A 15,251-nucleotide genomic window follows, 5' to 3' on the forward strand; every position below is an offset into this window, starting at 1 on the left:
AAAATACGAGCTATTTTCGGGGAGAAAGGAGGCTCTTTCAGCGCGGGTTCGCTGTCCACCTCCACCTCAGCCCCTGTCCGAGCGCATCCGCAGCGCTTTGCGCGGGGCGCCTGCGGAGCGCGGCCGCCTCTGGCTCTCCCTGCCGGCCGCTGACGCCTCTTTGCCGGGGCAGCGCAGCGCGGAGCCGCACCGCCGGCGATGCCACCGCGGCAGGGCAGCGCCACATTCCAGCGGAGTCACCGCGAAAACTTTTCAGGCAGCTCCCGGAGGCTGACGCTGCCCGGCGGGGCTCGTTCCGCGGGGGGCGCGGGGCGCTCCGGACACGCTCCCGGCTGCGGGAGCCCCGATCCCGGCGGGAAGAGCCCCATTCCCATCTCGGGGAGCCCCGCTCCCGGCTGGGGGAGCCCCATTCCCGGCTCAGAGAGCCCCGTTCCCGTCGGGAAGAGCCCCATTCCCATCTCGGGGAGCCCTTTTCGCGGCTCGGGGAGCTTCATTCCCAGATCGAGGGGCCCCATTCCCGGCTCGGGGAGCCCCGCTCCCGGCTGGGGGAGCCCCATTCCCATCTCGGGGAGCCCTTTTCGCGGCTCGGAGAGCTTCATTCCCAGATCGAGGGGCCCCATTCCCGGCTCGGGGAGCCCCGCTCCCGGCTCGGGGAGCCCTTTTCGCGGCTCGGAGAGCTTCATTCCCAGATCGAGGGGCCCCATTCCCGGCTCAGAGAGCCCCGTTCCCGGCGAGAAGAGCCCCGTTCCCGTCTCAGAGAGCCCCGTTCCCGGCGAGAAGAGTCCTATTCCCGGCTCGGGGAGCCCCGTTCCCGGCGGGAAGAGCCCCGTTCCCATCTCAGAGAGCCCCGCTCCCGGCTCGGGGAGCCCCGTTCCCGGTTGGGACAGCCCCGTTCTCGTCTCGGGGAGCCCCGTTCCTGGCTCCGAGAGCCGCATTCCTAGCTCGGGGAGCCCCGTTCCCGGAGGACAGAGCCCCGTTCCCGGCTCGGCGAGCCGCTCCCCGCAGGGTGCCCCCCGGGCTGAGCGCAGCCGGCGCTCCGGTCCCGGGCGGCACCTGCGGGCGGGCTCGGGGGGTGCCCGCGGCGGCGGCGGGGGACAACGGGACGGCGGCGGCGGCGGCGGCGGCGGGCGGCGGGGGTGCCCCCGGGAGCGGCCCCCTGCTCATCCCCTCGGCCTTCGGGACGGTGCTGTCGGTGATGTACGTGGCCGGGGTGGCCGGCAATGTCTACACGCTGGTGGTGATGTGCCACTCGGCGCGCTGCGCCGCCCCCATGTACAGCTCCATCGTCAGCCTGGCCCTGGCCGACCTGCTCTACCTCTCCACCATCCCCTTCATCGTCTGCACCTACCTGGCCCAGGACTGGTACTTCGGGGACCTGGGGTGCCGCATCCTGCTCAGCCTGGACCTGCTCACCATGCACGCCAGCATCTTCACGCTCACCCTCATGTGCACCGAGCGCTACCTGGCCGTCACCCGGCCCCTGGACACCCTGAAGCGGTCGCGGGGCTACCGGAAGGTCACGGCGGGGGCCGTGTGGTCGGTGTCGCTGCTGCTCACGCTGCCCATGATGCTGATGGTCACGCTGACCGAGGGGGGCAAGGCGGAGGGCAAGGTGAAGAGGATGTGTGCGCCCACCTGGAGCGTGGACGCCTACCGCACCTACCTGACCGTGCTCTTCAGCACCAGCATCATGGCCCCGGGCATCATCATCGGCTTCCTCTACACGCGCCTGGCCAGGACCTACCTGGAGTCGCAGAGGAACCCCCCCCACAAGGAGAAGAGCAAGAGGTCCCCCCGGCAGAAGGTCCTCATCATGATTTTCAGCATCGTGCTGGTCTTCTGGGCCTGCTTCCTGCCCTTCTGGATCTGGCAGCTGGTGCGCCTCTACAGCAGCTCCCTGCAGCTCACCACCCAAACCCAAAAGTGCATTAACTACCTGGTGACCTGCCTGACCTACAGCAACAGCTGCATCAACCCTTTCCTCTACACCCTGCTCACCAAAAACTACCGGGAGTACCTGCGCAACAGGCACCGCAACTTCTACAGGTTCACCTCCTCCTTCCGCAAGAGGGGCTCCAACCTGCAGTGCTCCTGGGGCCGCTCCATGTCCTCCAGCAACCAGTACGACTACAGCTCCGAGGCGCTGGGCATGGCCACGCTGAAGGACAAGTGAGGAAGAGGAGGCGCTGCCAACACGCCAGGACCAGCAGAGCGTCCAGCCAAGGTAGGGCTTTGGGGACCCCCTAGCCCTGAAGGGTTCTGAGAACTCATTTGTGGTGCCCATGATGCTCACTCAAAGGTAGGGCTTTGGGGACCCCCTAGCCCTGAAGGGTTCTGAGAACTCATTTGTGGTGCTCTCTCCAGCGAGGGGCGAGAAGTGGCGTGAATCCAAATGCTGCGAGATGAGTCTGGAGTTCCGTCTGGCTGAGGGATGTTGGGGGGTGTCCTGCCGGGAGCCAGCAGCTGTTTGGGACAAATCCTGCAGGGTTTGGGGTGCAGAAGATGAGGCGGATGCTCTGCTCGGTGCTGCCACAAACTGGTTTCACGCCTGGCTGAGTTTCGGCTCCAGCTCCGCGCGCCGTTTCTCTCGTGGGCTTTCTCAGTGCTGCCCTGGGGCTACAGCTGGCTCAGAGCTGCAGGAATCCGAAATTGGCCCAGGATCACTTAACTGAGCTGCCAGCCTCGGGTTTGCCCTGTGTGTTACCGTTGTGAACATGTAAAGAGACTTTTAAGCCCCTTTTCCTATTTCCTGTGCACTACTGTTCTATCAAGCTTAAAGTCTCTATTTTAAAATTCATTGCAGCAGCACTTTGAACTCCAAGTATTCAAAAACCACCAGGTAAGCTGTTAGAAACCACAGGATTACCTAAAAAAAAAAAAAAAAAAAAAATTTAAAACCCTTGTAATTTTTAAAGGTTTCTACCTAAGGTGGTTTGAATTTGCCATTGATTTTTTCTTCTTGAAAAAGTTGGTCCTTTTGTTAAAAGTCAACAGAGCTTGACAAACCTTGGAAGAAAAATTTACCTGAAAATTTACCTTGGAAGAAATAAAAAAATATTTATAATCCTATCACTCAAAGACCTGAGGCTCTAAGAAAAATGACTGAATCCTATACCATGAAACTCATCAAAAAAGAGACACATTTTTCCATGACATTTGATCCAAACTGTTTTGCCTCAATGTATTCTGCTCATTTTCTCCCTGCTTGGCATCTCACAGTAAACCTTCAGCACAGATCCTGGAGATGCCTGTAAGCACTTAAACAATTGTAAAGTGTCAGTTTATAAATAAATGCTTATTAAAAACGGATCCTCCTCAGGTTTCCCCTTGCCTGGTCTCTTCACCCAGCTCGGGGGGGTGTGTTTATCAGGGCAGATGCTGCAAATAGCAGTTTCCAGCTGGGGGGATGAAGTTGGGGTCAATATTCTTCTTTCTTGTTCTGGGACAGACTCTGGGGATAAGAGCACAGTACTTGTTGCACGAACTCCTGCCAGCAGCTGGTGATGCCCAGGGAGTTCAGAAGCAGCAGCAGTGTAAGGAGCTGTCATTTACACTTTTTAATGACTTATTCCAGCCCCATCTGCCTGAGCAGAGTCCCACCCCAGCCCTGCAGTGCTGCATTCCCATCTTTGGGTGCTCCTCTCGTGTCCCACACCAAACTTCAGGGTGTGCTTGTGCCAGAGCAGAGACACCAAGTGCCAACACCACAGCCAGGGCTGGAGAGCAGGGAGCAGGCACAGGGACACGCTGGATTTTGTGCACTCAGCCAACAGAAAAATGCACAGGTTGGATGAAGGTGTTTCTGTGCTGGAGTCAGCATTCTCTTGGGATGCTTTCTGGGGAGCAGGGGAGTGAGTCACTCACCTTGCCCGTGCTGCTTTTAACCACAGGACTGTCTTTGAAACACCAGTGGTCTCTTTGTCATGTTCCAGTGTTGCACAGACTCCAGGCTGGGCATCATAAATAGTCCTAATGTTGTCCATTCCTTCAGAAGTAGGGGGACTAACACACAATTCATGGTGGGAACTGGCAGGGAGGGCAGGATTCAGCAGATTTTCAGAACAACTTCTCAGAAATTAATTGATTTTTTAAATTATTAATTCTAAACTTATTGTTACTTTCCCTTTGGTTCCCATTTCCGAGGCTGGAAGTCTCTCCCATATAAGAATTAAAAAGGTAAGGCTGAACTCACAGTGCATTTTGGAAAGGCTGGAGTGTGAAGGTCCTATGCAAAGTGTGTCTGGACAGAAGTCCTGGCAGAACCAGGCATGGCTGCATCCCATGAGCAGGACAGGGATCAAAAAGAGTTTTAGGGACTTTGCTTTGTACTTTAAAAAATTAAAAAGAAAAAATAAATAAAAAGCTAAACAGCCTAAACCCAAAACTATTAATAAGAAGGGGAAGCTGAAAAGGACTTCTGCATAGAACAAAAAAAGGTGAAAATGCGGAGCAGATGGGCTCTTCCTTTGTAAGCTACTGTGGGGATGAGCAAACAGAGGGGCTCCTTTGGGATACACTTCCCAAGACACCTCTGAGTCCCCTGGAGAGATTCTGCTGCTGTGCTCAGTGTCACCAGCAGTGTGCAGTGGCTGTGCTTTCTGTGCCACATGGTGGGAGCATGAACCAGCAGAGGGTTGATGGGGGAACATCCACATGAAGGGATATTTCCAAAACAGAGTGCCCAGCTGGACAGGGAGGGTGATTCTCCCCCTCTGCTGCACTCTGGTGAACGCAGCCTTCAGTGCTGCTTCCAAAGGTGGGGTCTGCACCAGCAGGGGACAGGGAGCTGCTGGAGAGCCCAGAGGAGGCCATGGAGATGCTCCAAGGGCTGGAGCCCTCTGCTCTGGGGCCAGGCTGGGAGAGATGGGGGGGCTCACCTGGAGAGGGATCCAGGGAGAGCTCAGAGCCTCAAGGGGCTCCAGGAGAGCTGGAGAGGGACTGGGGACAAGGGATGGGGGGACAGGAAAAGGGGAAATGGCTTCCCACTGCCAGAGGGCAGGGTTAGATGGATATTGGGATGAAGTTTCCAGCTGGGGTCAATGTTCTTCTTTCTTGTTTTTCTAAATTTCTAAACCAAATTAACCTGGTGGCTCACCTGGGAAGGGGATTGCTGCTGCCTGCCTGGGGCTGACACAAATTTAGGTTCCCTAAATGGGTGAGGGGTTCCTTCACCTGCTGCTCACCCAGAGGAATTTGGGGAGGGTGCTGGTTTGGGGTGGGATCTCAGCATTCCTGAGCACAGCTCCTGTGTGCTGGAAGGCTGCTCAGGCTGTTCCCTGCTTGAGGGAGAGTTTTTACCTGTCCTCAGCACTGAAAAGGAAGAGTTGGGATCCCCAAAGCCATGAGATTAAAAACATTTTGTGTCCCCAGCCACAGAGGTTACAGAAGTGTGTGAAAATTGAGATTTCCAGAATCTGGACGAGGGGACTTTGCAAATTCTGTGTTTGGTGTCTCTTCAGGTAAATCTGAAGCATCTCAGGCAGGGCTGAGTAACAACAGGGAAGTCAGAGGGGCTGTAACTGAAAAACAACATGTGGAGAGTTCCTTGAAAACGATTTTATTTTAGCTATTTTGCGTTCCAGGAAATCAGGTTCTGTGTACCCTGGAGTCACTTGTCATACCTAAATCATGGTAATCCTGTGGTTCTTAATGCTTTGGGTGTTTTTATTACAAATGAAATGTTACTGCAGGCTCGGTGGCATAGTTCCTTCTTCAGAAACATGGGAATTTTAGGAAAGGCAGCTGCCTTTTTCTTGTTGGGCCAGAGGCTGTCACTGCAAAACTCCATTCATGCTTTACAAGAAAGAAAACTATTTAATCACTAGAGATTTTTTTTCCCAATGCCTCTGAGGATTTAAGGGTTTATACCAAAAAAAACCAACCCAGAGTGGGAAAGAAAAGCAGTTTCATCCTGAGTGCCTTTCTGGTGGATCTCCTTCTCAGCTGGGAGCTGCTGCAGCAATGGCAATTTTTCCACTTTCACCTGAAAAGACAAAGACCACTCCTTTGTGGGGCAAATGAGAATGGCTGTTCTCACCAGACACAGGAGAATCCATCTGGACCTTACGGAATTTTTGCAGCCTTTACCTTCAATCACTGTCTTAAAATCATCTTTCTCTCCACTTTCAAAAAACAAATTTGCAATAAAAGCTCAAAAGCCCCACATTGCAATTCCCTCATGAGCTCCAGCAAACCATTAACATTTTAACTCCTGTTTCAGCAGTCAGGTTTGTGACTGAGCACCAGGGGAGCCACCAAAAGAGAGGGGACTTGGTGAGCACTTTGCACCTTGAGCTGCAGGGTGACACAGTGGGATTAACTGTGGGAATGGGGGGGTGACAGTGTTCATAATCTATATAATCTAATATAATCTAATATAAATTATTATAATCTATTATATTCTACATATAATAGTATATATTACAAAATTATAATATATGACATGATATGATATATATAATGATATACAGTATAATATGATGTGATATATGATATGATATTTTATAATATAATATGGTATAATATAATATAATATAATATAATATAATATAATATAATATAATATAATATATAGTATAATTATAATATGTATTATAATATTATTATATTATGTGATATGATATTATAGAATATAATGTAATACAGTACAATAATATATAATAACATATAACAACATATATTATATACATTATATTATATCTGTTATAATCTGTATATAATCTGAGAGCACAAAGCACATAAAGCTCATATCAGAGCCCAGCCCTCAAGCCCTGGGTGTAGAAAACGTAGAGAAATCCTCAGAGCAGCCCCAGAAAGTCAGGAAGTTTTGCCAGAAGTCTGTCTGTCTGCTCTGAGGACGCTCAGCTTTTCTGTCTCATTTCAGAGTCCCTCTGGTGGCAGCAGCAAGTTCCCATCCCGAGGTCTCAGGAAGAAAATTTGCTTTTTATTTCTAGGCTTTAAAAGAGAGAGGTTGCCCCAAATCACAGCACAACATAAGAGCATTTTATCCCTTTAAAGCAGAACATTGCTTCAGCATCTGGAGGGGGAGAGAAGAGCAAAACCTTCCTCCAGGAGTTAAATTTCCTCTCCCATGCTTCTTCCTATGCCAAACCCAGACTGATTTCATTCTTGTCGTTTTGCACAGCACCCACAGAAACACCCAGAGCTGGTGACCAACCCCAGCTCAGCCCAGATGGGACTTTTCTGCCTGACAATATTGGATTTGCTGTTAGTTTCTGGTTTTTTCTACCTGACAATATTGGATTTGCTGTTAGTTTCTGTTTTTTCTGCCTGACAATATTGGGGTTTGCTGTTAGCTTCTGGTTTTTCTACCTGATAATATTGGGGTTTGCTGTTAGTTTCTAGTTCTTCTAGAGAATGGAGAGATGGTGAGTTAATGACCGTGGTTTATGAGAAATAAATTGCTTTGTCTTCAAAACAGTAGCCCCAGCTTTGCAGGGTGTAAGTAGCTTTGAAGTTATTGTTATTAGCATTATACAAGTTTTTTGCCCTTGTTTGGGAATGTGTCTAAAGCACAGCAGGGAGAAAGGATGGCAAAGTGTTGGGGGGGTTGGATGGCTCAGGCTGAGCTTTGTGAAGGCAGAGGGAGGAACTCCTCCAGCCAAACCTCTGGGATGCAGCAAGCTTCTGTCAGTCTCCCAACACTGAAAAAAAAATTAATATATTAATATTATACTAAATATAAGTATATTAAAATCTTACATGGGATATATATCAAAATGGGGGTTTTAAATCATCAATATTTCTGCTCAGGAATGCAGCTTTCTGCCCACACTGAGTTTCTGGTTTGGTATATATCACTTTTGGGGGAGACTAATTTCAGTTTAACAAATGTGAATGGTCAAAACTGAGCTTTGTGATCTGTGGTCACAGCTGGAGCCATCTTGTCCCCAAAGAAAATGCTCCCAATGGAATTTACCAAAGCAAAAGCTGCACCATTTTACTTTGGTTGCCCACCCAAGAAAGGGAGAATTAAAAGAGGAAAGGGAGAAATGAATCCTGTAGAAGTCCTCTGGCATTTGGGCTCTGCTTTTCTGGTTCTCTCCATTTGTAATACAAATTTTAATTTGGAAGAAATATTTTGGTGAGTACTAGAAATGCTTCTACAGTCAGAGATGGGGTGAAGAGTTAACAAACAGTCATTAAAACATTTATTAAAAAAGGCTGAACTTCAATACTGTGGAAGATCCCACCCAGACCCCTCCATCGAGACATCTGGAAGGAAAGTAGTAAATAAGTAGTAAATAAGTAAATAACAATCAAACCCCAGCAGTATCAGCCGTGCTTGGCAGAGGAACAGTTCAAAAACCAAAGCCATGCTGATGCTGGAGGAGTAAAATCTGCCAAGTTTGTTCCAGCTTGTTTTGGCCAATCTCTCTCTGAGGTGCTGTTAGTCTTTCCTTGTGCATTCCCGTTAGGATCTTGAATTCAGCTCCTGAATTCTTAACTAGAACCAAACACGATTCCATCCAAACAAAGCAAGGGAGATTCCTGGAGCTAAATGTGGTGTGTCCAAAAACACAGCCTGCCAGAGACAGTTCATCTGTGTGCTCCTGCAAGCCAGGCATGTCCATCAAACCCACAGCCTTCTACCTCTGTTATTCTTTTAAATATCAGCTTGACATTTGACAAGCACAAGGCTGCCTCTTGCAAGAAGCCTCTCAGGGAAAGGCACTACAGAGCAATTATTCTTGGGTATATTGAGCTTATCTCTGAAAAATCTGCAAGAATGGAGCAGGTAAATCCTATCTTTGAAAAATCTGCAAGAATGGAGCAGGTAAGTGACCTCTGATGTAGTCATGCTGAAAGGGGAGGCACAGCAGCACCCCTGGCATGTGCAGAGGGGACTCCTGAACCTAAAGAGGCAGCAGCAGCTCCTGTGCCAGGCTCCCACAGCCTCTCCCTTTGGGGAGCACAGGCTGGCAGCCCCCAGCACTGCACTGCTCAAAACCCCAGTCACCCGCGGCTTTAAATGGAGTTCCTCCTTTTTCTTTGTAACAGATGGCTTTTTCCTTTCATTTAACACCACAGAAGGCAGTATTTTACAGAAATGGCTTTATGGTAAAATCAGCTGGAGCCCCACATTTTGAAAGCAGCTTCCTGCCCCTGGGCAGTGTCCAGGTTAAGGGGTGGCAGTAAAAACATTTGAGGAGTCTGCAGCCAAATGCATTTCTTTACCTTCCTTCCCCTCACTGCTGCTGGGGGCTCAGAGCTCCTTCCCCAACAGCACTGGTGGTGCTGACAGCTCAGGCAGGCTTAGAACAAGTGAAAGAAAGGCAGGAGGGATTTCCCAGGGTTTGGTGCTGGAGCACTGACAGTGCTGGGGCTGAGCAGAGGGATTCACTGCAGCAGGGCAGCTCAGGATCCTGGATCCTGCTGGAAAAGGACCTCAGGGGGACACCTGGTCTTGTGCTGCTGTCCATTGCCTAGAAAACAGCAGTGCTGTTTCCAGTGTCTGTGGAAATGTTAAGGTCACATTTTAAGGTGTCACTGTTGTGTGTGACAGGTTTTGAGGCTGCTGGATGAGGGATGCTGTGTGTGAAGGGGAAAAGTCCCTTGTAGGGTAACTTGGGGTTCAGGGTAGCTGTTGATGGTCAGACAGAGGAAATGTGTGTGGAGCAGAACCTCTCTGCCTTTGATTTATGGCAGAGATGCTCCCTCACCCCTGCCTTGGCAGCTGTGCCTGGCTGGAATCAGCCTCCTGACACAAACTCCATCATTTCAGTGCACAGTGCCCTCCTTAAAGCCCTTCCTCAGGGAGAGACAACAGGAGGAGATGGGCAGGGAAGCAAAATCTCTCCTTTATCTCCCGGGAGCCTGGTCCCACATTATGGGCTGGGATCAGTGCAGGTAAGGACATGTTACCCATGCAGAGCAGGCTGGACAGAAAGAATTATCCCAGCACTCATTACTGACTGCTAAACACAGCAGAACCTCCCTCCCTGTCATTTTGCTGTTGGCTTTTAGAATGATTAAATCTGTTGAGGAACCTCTGCCTGCCTGAGGCACAGCACAATTAATTCCCAACAGCAAAACCAGAAGAAATAACAACCAACTAACTTTGCTTGGCTGCTTTCATGTGTTGGGTTTTTTTAATGCAAAGGCAAGTTTATTATGGAAAATGTCCCTCAAAATTCAAAGCATTGCTTCAATCCTTGCAGCAGTTCTTTTAGGCCAGACGAGAAAGTGAAAAAAAACCCAAAAACCAAAACAAAAACAAAACAAAACAAAACAAAAACAAAACAAACAAACAAACAAACAAAAAAAACTACAACAAGTTTTGGGTTTAGTCAAATGAAACTTTTTTTAAAGAAAAAAGTTTTTAAAAAAAATCTTTAAATCTGTAACTTCATGGTATAGGGAAGGTGTTTGTATCCCCCAATTCCAGTTCTTGTGTTCACTGTCTCAGTGTGGGGAGAAGGGCTTGGACAGCCATACTCCCTGCAAAACACAGAGGTGAAATCCTTGATGTGTCACCCTGAATTACTCCTTGATGAGAGCACAGAGAAATGGCTTCAGGCTGAGAGGAGCCCGAGGAAGGCGATGCTGCATCACCTTACAGACCACAGGCAGATTTATCTCCTTTGCACTTCCAAAGTGACAAATGTTCAAAGCCTCCAAGAGGTTGTGGCTCCTCCAACCCTTTAGGAAGGAAGGGAGAGTCTGTTCTGAACCTCATCCTTCCCAACACACTTCAGAACAAAGTAAATTTATTTTTGTGCAAGAGAGAAGACATTAGAACAAGCCAGATCTTGTATCTCTGGCAACACACCAGTCTTTTGCAAAGGCATCCTTGAACAACTTCTACCTTGCTTCCAGTTCAAATGCTGCGAAAAAAGGAAAGTCATTTTTAAACAGGTTTTTCAGGGCAAACTCTGTAAGGTAAATGCTGCACAACAGAAGAGTCATCAAAGCAGGTTGATTTTAAAACCTGACAGCCTTGACAGCCTCCTTGCAGCAGCGCAGAGCCACGTCAGTTCTGCTGTTACCCATGGTTACAAAACTGGTGAATGAAATGGAATGGAATCCAAACCTGCCCAGAGTTGTAGCTCTCACACAGGCAGGACAAATGACCTGATGGGAACTCCTGGAGTACTCCACTGGGTCCTCAATTGAATACTTTGTCAAAGTGCTCTAAATTAACAGAACTTGACCATTCTGAGTCTGCACTGCTGAGATGAAGATCCTGTTGGGCTCTACATGAGTTTAAATATTTTTTATTTTTTTTTTTTTAACAAGAGGACAAGGCTTAAGGCAGATCTCCAAGAGATCCTGTGATTTCAGGTAGAGAAGTGTTGTGGGATATTCTCTCATTGCCCCAAAGGAAGAAGAATCAAGGTAAAGTACAAGCTAGAATTAGTCTTTTCAGTCAGTAATGTCTTCTAAATTAATAAGGCAGCTGCTTTAGCAAAACAATTAAACAGCACCTCAATAAAGCAGCTGGCAAGTGACTTCCCACTGGGCATCTCCCAGGTTTCTGCTTCCCACTGCCTCTGTCCCCCTAGGTTTTCTGCTGGATTTTGGAGGTGCTGTGCTGGCAAGAGGATGGCAGCAATGCTGTCAGGATCCTTCTTCCTGCTACGTGTCCCTGCCAAAGCATCTCCCCAAGGCATTCCAGGGCACTGCTTTCCCTCCAGCCTCCTTTCTTTACCCAAGAAGCTGCAGAGTCCTGGCAGCAGAGGATGGCTGGAGAGGTGCTGGAATGTCTCTCAAGCAGCCATTTCAGACTCTGCTTGTGAAGGGATCCCACCTCTGCTGAAGTCCCTGGAACAGCAGCTCCTTTTCCCTTTCCCCATCCCGTGCATCCATGTGATTTCAATCCCTGTCATTTGGGATGTCACACCTTGCCACTCAGCACTCAGTGTCACCCAGATTTAGCATCTGCTCCTTCCCAGCACCTCTTCAGCAGCAGGAGCTCCCACCCTTCCCCTCACCGGCAGGAGTCCCACAAGGAGCCCAAATATCCTCTCCCAACCCCCCAGGGGGACTTTCCTTCCACCACCACCTCCTTGGAGCGTCCAGATGTGCCCTCCCCATCCCAGCTGCTCACTCCCTGCCTTTTGGACTGAGAGCCAGAGCAAACCCTGCAGCCCTCCTCCTGGGGTGGTCCTGGTGTGCTGCCAGGGGACACCGGGGTCTCCTCGTCTGGGGTGGCTGCAGGCAGAATTCCTGTAAGCACCAGTTTTCCTGTCTCTTCCCAACATAAACTGGACAAACTGATGGAACCCTGGCCCTGAGGATAAACAGAATCCCCAGTGTTTAGAGAAGCTGTCTCCAGGAGGAGACAGGGCTGACACCCTGGGAGCTCCCGGGGGACACGGGGGGCTGCAGGGGTGGCACCTCCCTGGCAGGAACCTTCCCTGCTCTCAGAGGGGACAAAGCCTGGAAACACCTCAAGGATCATAACAGCCATCTGAAAGTTATTTTGCAGAAATGCAGAGGGTTTGTGGCACCTGAGGCTGTTGCACAAATTCTTGCCAAGGACTTGCTCCAGCCCAGAGGGAGCTCCCAGCTCCAACACACCCATGCTGCAAAATGTTCAGTTTTATGGAGTTTTCGTATTTCTGATTAGTTTCAGCTTTTTAGCTGTTTAGGAATTGTAAATCCTCCTGTGGTTAGGAAGCATTCTTGGCTATTATCTCTAAAAAGAGCTTTAGTATTTGCAGTCAGGCTTGTACTTATGGAGGAGACTGAGATTAGATAAGCTCATTAAGCCAAGCATTCTTTCCACACCTGTGTTCTTCCCAACAAAATAACAATTTTTCACTTTCAAGGCTGGTGATTTAGAGACAGATTTTACTTGTCACAGTGATGCAAACATGAACCCCTGGCATGCTCCATGACTAAAGCTGGCTCAGATGTGCTGTCCTCCCCTTCCAGGGCCATGGACACAACTGGAAAATCCGTGTCTCCTGAGTGACACAGTCTGGTGCAGCTGGGCTACTCAGAATGCATTCAGCAAGCAGGTGCTGCTGTTAGAGAACTAAAATCTTATTCATTTAAAAGATTTGGAATATCCTTTGTCTCCTCTGCAGTACAAGCAAGCAGCTCGTGGGGGGAAGCTGTGGATGTCAGGAGCAGGCAGTACTGAACCTTCTCCCAGCTCCACATCCATGCACAGCCAGAAGAAATAAAACCAGGGGTCACTAACCCTGCTCAGGGGACAGGCAGACAATGGTATCTGCTTTTCAAGCTAACTGATCCACTGACTCACTCCCTCCATTTCATTCATTATCAACAAGGCTTTAAGGCTCAAAGATTTCTGTTTTTTTGTTCTGTCAGACAGTCTAACAAGAGGCCGTGGCAGTTCCTAATGACCCTGTCGTATTTGTAAATTTAAAACAGAAACCTTTATCAGTGCACCACAATTACAGAATTATTACACCTCCCACTCCAGGAGAGCTGGGCCATCACACATCTTCACTTCTGCCTTGCCCAGATCCTGCAAATCACAAACCTGGCCTGACCAGAGGACAGAATCATTAATTTAGACCTGAACATCTCAGAAATATCTTCCTGTGCAACTCTGCTATGGAAAGGTTTTTGATTACTGCCCTTTTGTGCATGCTTTATGGCTGAAGTATTTCATTTAAGGAGAATTATTAGGAAGAGAACAAGTTTTAGCAGTCTGCTCCAAAGCCTTAAGTAAAAAAATTAGCAACAGAGTCAAAACGTGTTTAACTTGCATTGAAGGTGGTAATTTTTGCAGCACTGGAATTCACTGACTCACACCCATCTGGGGGTGCTAAAGGCATTAAAAAACAAAGCCAAGAGGTCTCAAGGTGCTGGCAGCTGGGCACTGCTCCAGGTGGGCACAGCCTTCCCGAGAAATCCACAGGTTTAAATCCCATTTAAACCCCTGTTAATAACAGTCTTGTGCTGCTGCTGAAGCAGAGAAAGGAGATTTTTCCTGCTCGTGGTCTGAAGGGATCAAGATCTCCACCAAAATGTGTGCCTAGAAAGGGAAAATGGGCAGGGAGAGGACTGGGTTTCCAGGTACTGAGGAGCAGGTGCAGATTCCCTACAGTCCCACTAAAGGATTAATAAATCAAATATTTTTATTATTTTTGTTCTGTTTTTTCTTACAGGTCCAAAACCCACAAATTTTCAACCCCTTTTTTTTGGTCCCAAAGGGAAACTTTCTGTACACTTCTGTATATTTATTGATTCAGTTTTAATTTCTTCTTGGATTATTTCTTATTTACAGGTCTAAATTCTGTCCAGTTCCAGAACAGGTGCAACAAACACAAGCTATATGTGGAGGACACCATCACTTAAAAAATGCCCATTTGGTACACAAGATAAATGCAGAAGGAAGCATAATCCATCATTTTTTAAATAGCTGGATGCAGCATCACAACTTATTTTAGCACATCCACTGTTCATTATTAATTCAGAGGACGGACAGGATAAATAGCTGAAACAAATTTCAGCTACTGAAAATTTTGTAACAGGTTTGAACAGGAAGGGCTTTGCTGCCTGAAAGCTCTCAGTTTCCAGTTGTCTGATCTAATGAAACAATAAAGCAGAGTGAGGAGGAGGAGAAAATGTCAGTTCAAAGTGCCACAGACACGTCAGTGTGGGAGGAATCTCCTGTAGCTGCTCCCTGCCTAACACCATCTGAAATTTCACTTCCCCCCTGCTTGGCTGGCTTCTCTAGAATTGCTTTTTCCCTGCTAGTCCAAATTTATTTTGATCACATTCATCCCTGTGGAAAGGAATGACTCTCAAATAAATTTCTATTTTCCCTTAATATAAAGAAACCAAGAAAACAGACATTCATGGCCCTTAGCAAAGTAGAAATAATCCAAGATCACTTCTCTCATTTCTTTTGTGTTGGGAAGTGTGGGCACTAAATGGGCTCAAGAGTTTTTCTTTCAGAGCAACCTTTTAAGTTTTGAATCACCTGGTAAAACGTGGTCTTCTTTTTACAAGGTTATTCAGTGAACCACAATTAAAATTAAAACCCCATTATGCAGGGAGGACTCCCAGAACACCTCTGCTCTTCAGGAACATAAATCAGAAATAAACACAATTCCCTGCTAGAGGGAATGGAAGAAAGCACCACCCTGAGCCAAGACATGCAGAATGACTCCATTAGGAGCTGCCTTTGTTTATTCCCACAAGATTTAATGGCCTGGCTGGCAAGTTAATATGCTGAGGAGGTCACCTCCAAGGTAGGAATCCACCCAGAGACCTTCCCCTGGCAGGGAAAAGCTCTCTCAAAAGAA

General features: G+C 48.4%; 3 protein-coding genes across 5 annotated transcripts in view; 1 reads left to right on the forward strand and 2 right to left on the reverse strand.

Moving 5' to 3' along the window:
- Positions 1-236: 236 nt before the first annotated feature.
- On the reverse strand, positions 237-935 carry LOC121348131 (41 kDa spicule matrix protein-like). The gene has a single exon (XM_041427345.1). The coding sequence runs from the start codon at positions 933-935 to the stop codon at positions 237-239; it is 699 nt and encodes a 232-aa protein (XP_041283279.1).
- Positions 936-1,098: 163 nt separating this feature from the next.
- On the forward strand, positions 1,099-3,309 carry LOC121348125 (urotensin-2 receptor-like). Of its 2 annotated transcripts, none has more exons than XM_041427337.1 (2): positions 1,099-2,224; positions 2,300-3,309. In XM_041427337.1, the coding sequence occupies exon 1, from the start codon at positions 1,196-1,198 to the stop codon at positions 2,171-2,173; it is 978 nt and encodes a 325-aa protein (XP_041283271.1). In that variant the 5' UTR covers positions 1,099-1,195; the 3' UTR covers positions 2,174-2,224; positions 2,300-3,309. The 2 variants fall into 2 exon arrangements, with proteins under 2 accessions (XP_041283271.1, XP_041283272.1); XM_041427338.1 differs by having other exon boundaries at positions 2,365-3,309.
- Positions 2,742-15,251, reverse strand: part of OGFOD3 (2-oxoglutarate and iron dependent oxygenase domain containing 3) — a 48,135-nt gene continuing 35,625 nt past the window's right edge. The window contains exon 10 of one of the 2 annotated variants that reach the window (XR_005954335.1): positions 2,742-2,866. The gene's annotated coding sequence lies outside the window, so the exon portion shown is untranslated. Of the gene's footprint in view, positions 2,867-10,480; positions 10,848-15,251 lie in introns of those variants that run through there. The other variant, XR_005954334.1, reaches the window with a different exon arrangement.

Source organism: Onychostruthus taczanowskii, unplaced genomic scaffold (assembly GCF_017590055.1).
Source record: "Onychostruthus taczanowskii isolate IOZ18803 unplaced genomic scaffold, ASM1759005v1 scaffold99, whole genome shotgun sequence".
NCBI lineage: Eukaryota > Metazoa > Chordata > Aves > Passeriformes > Passeridae > Onychostruthus > Onychostruthus taczanowskii.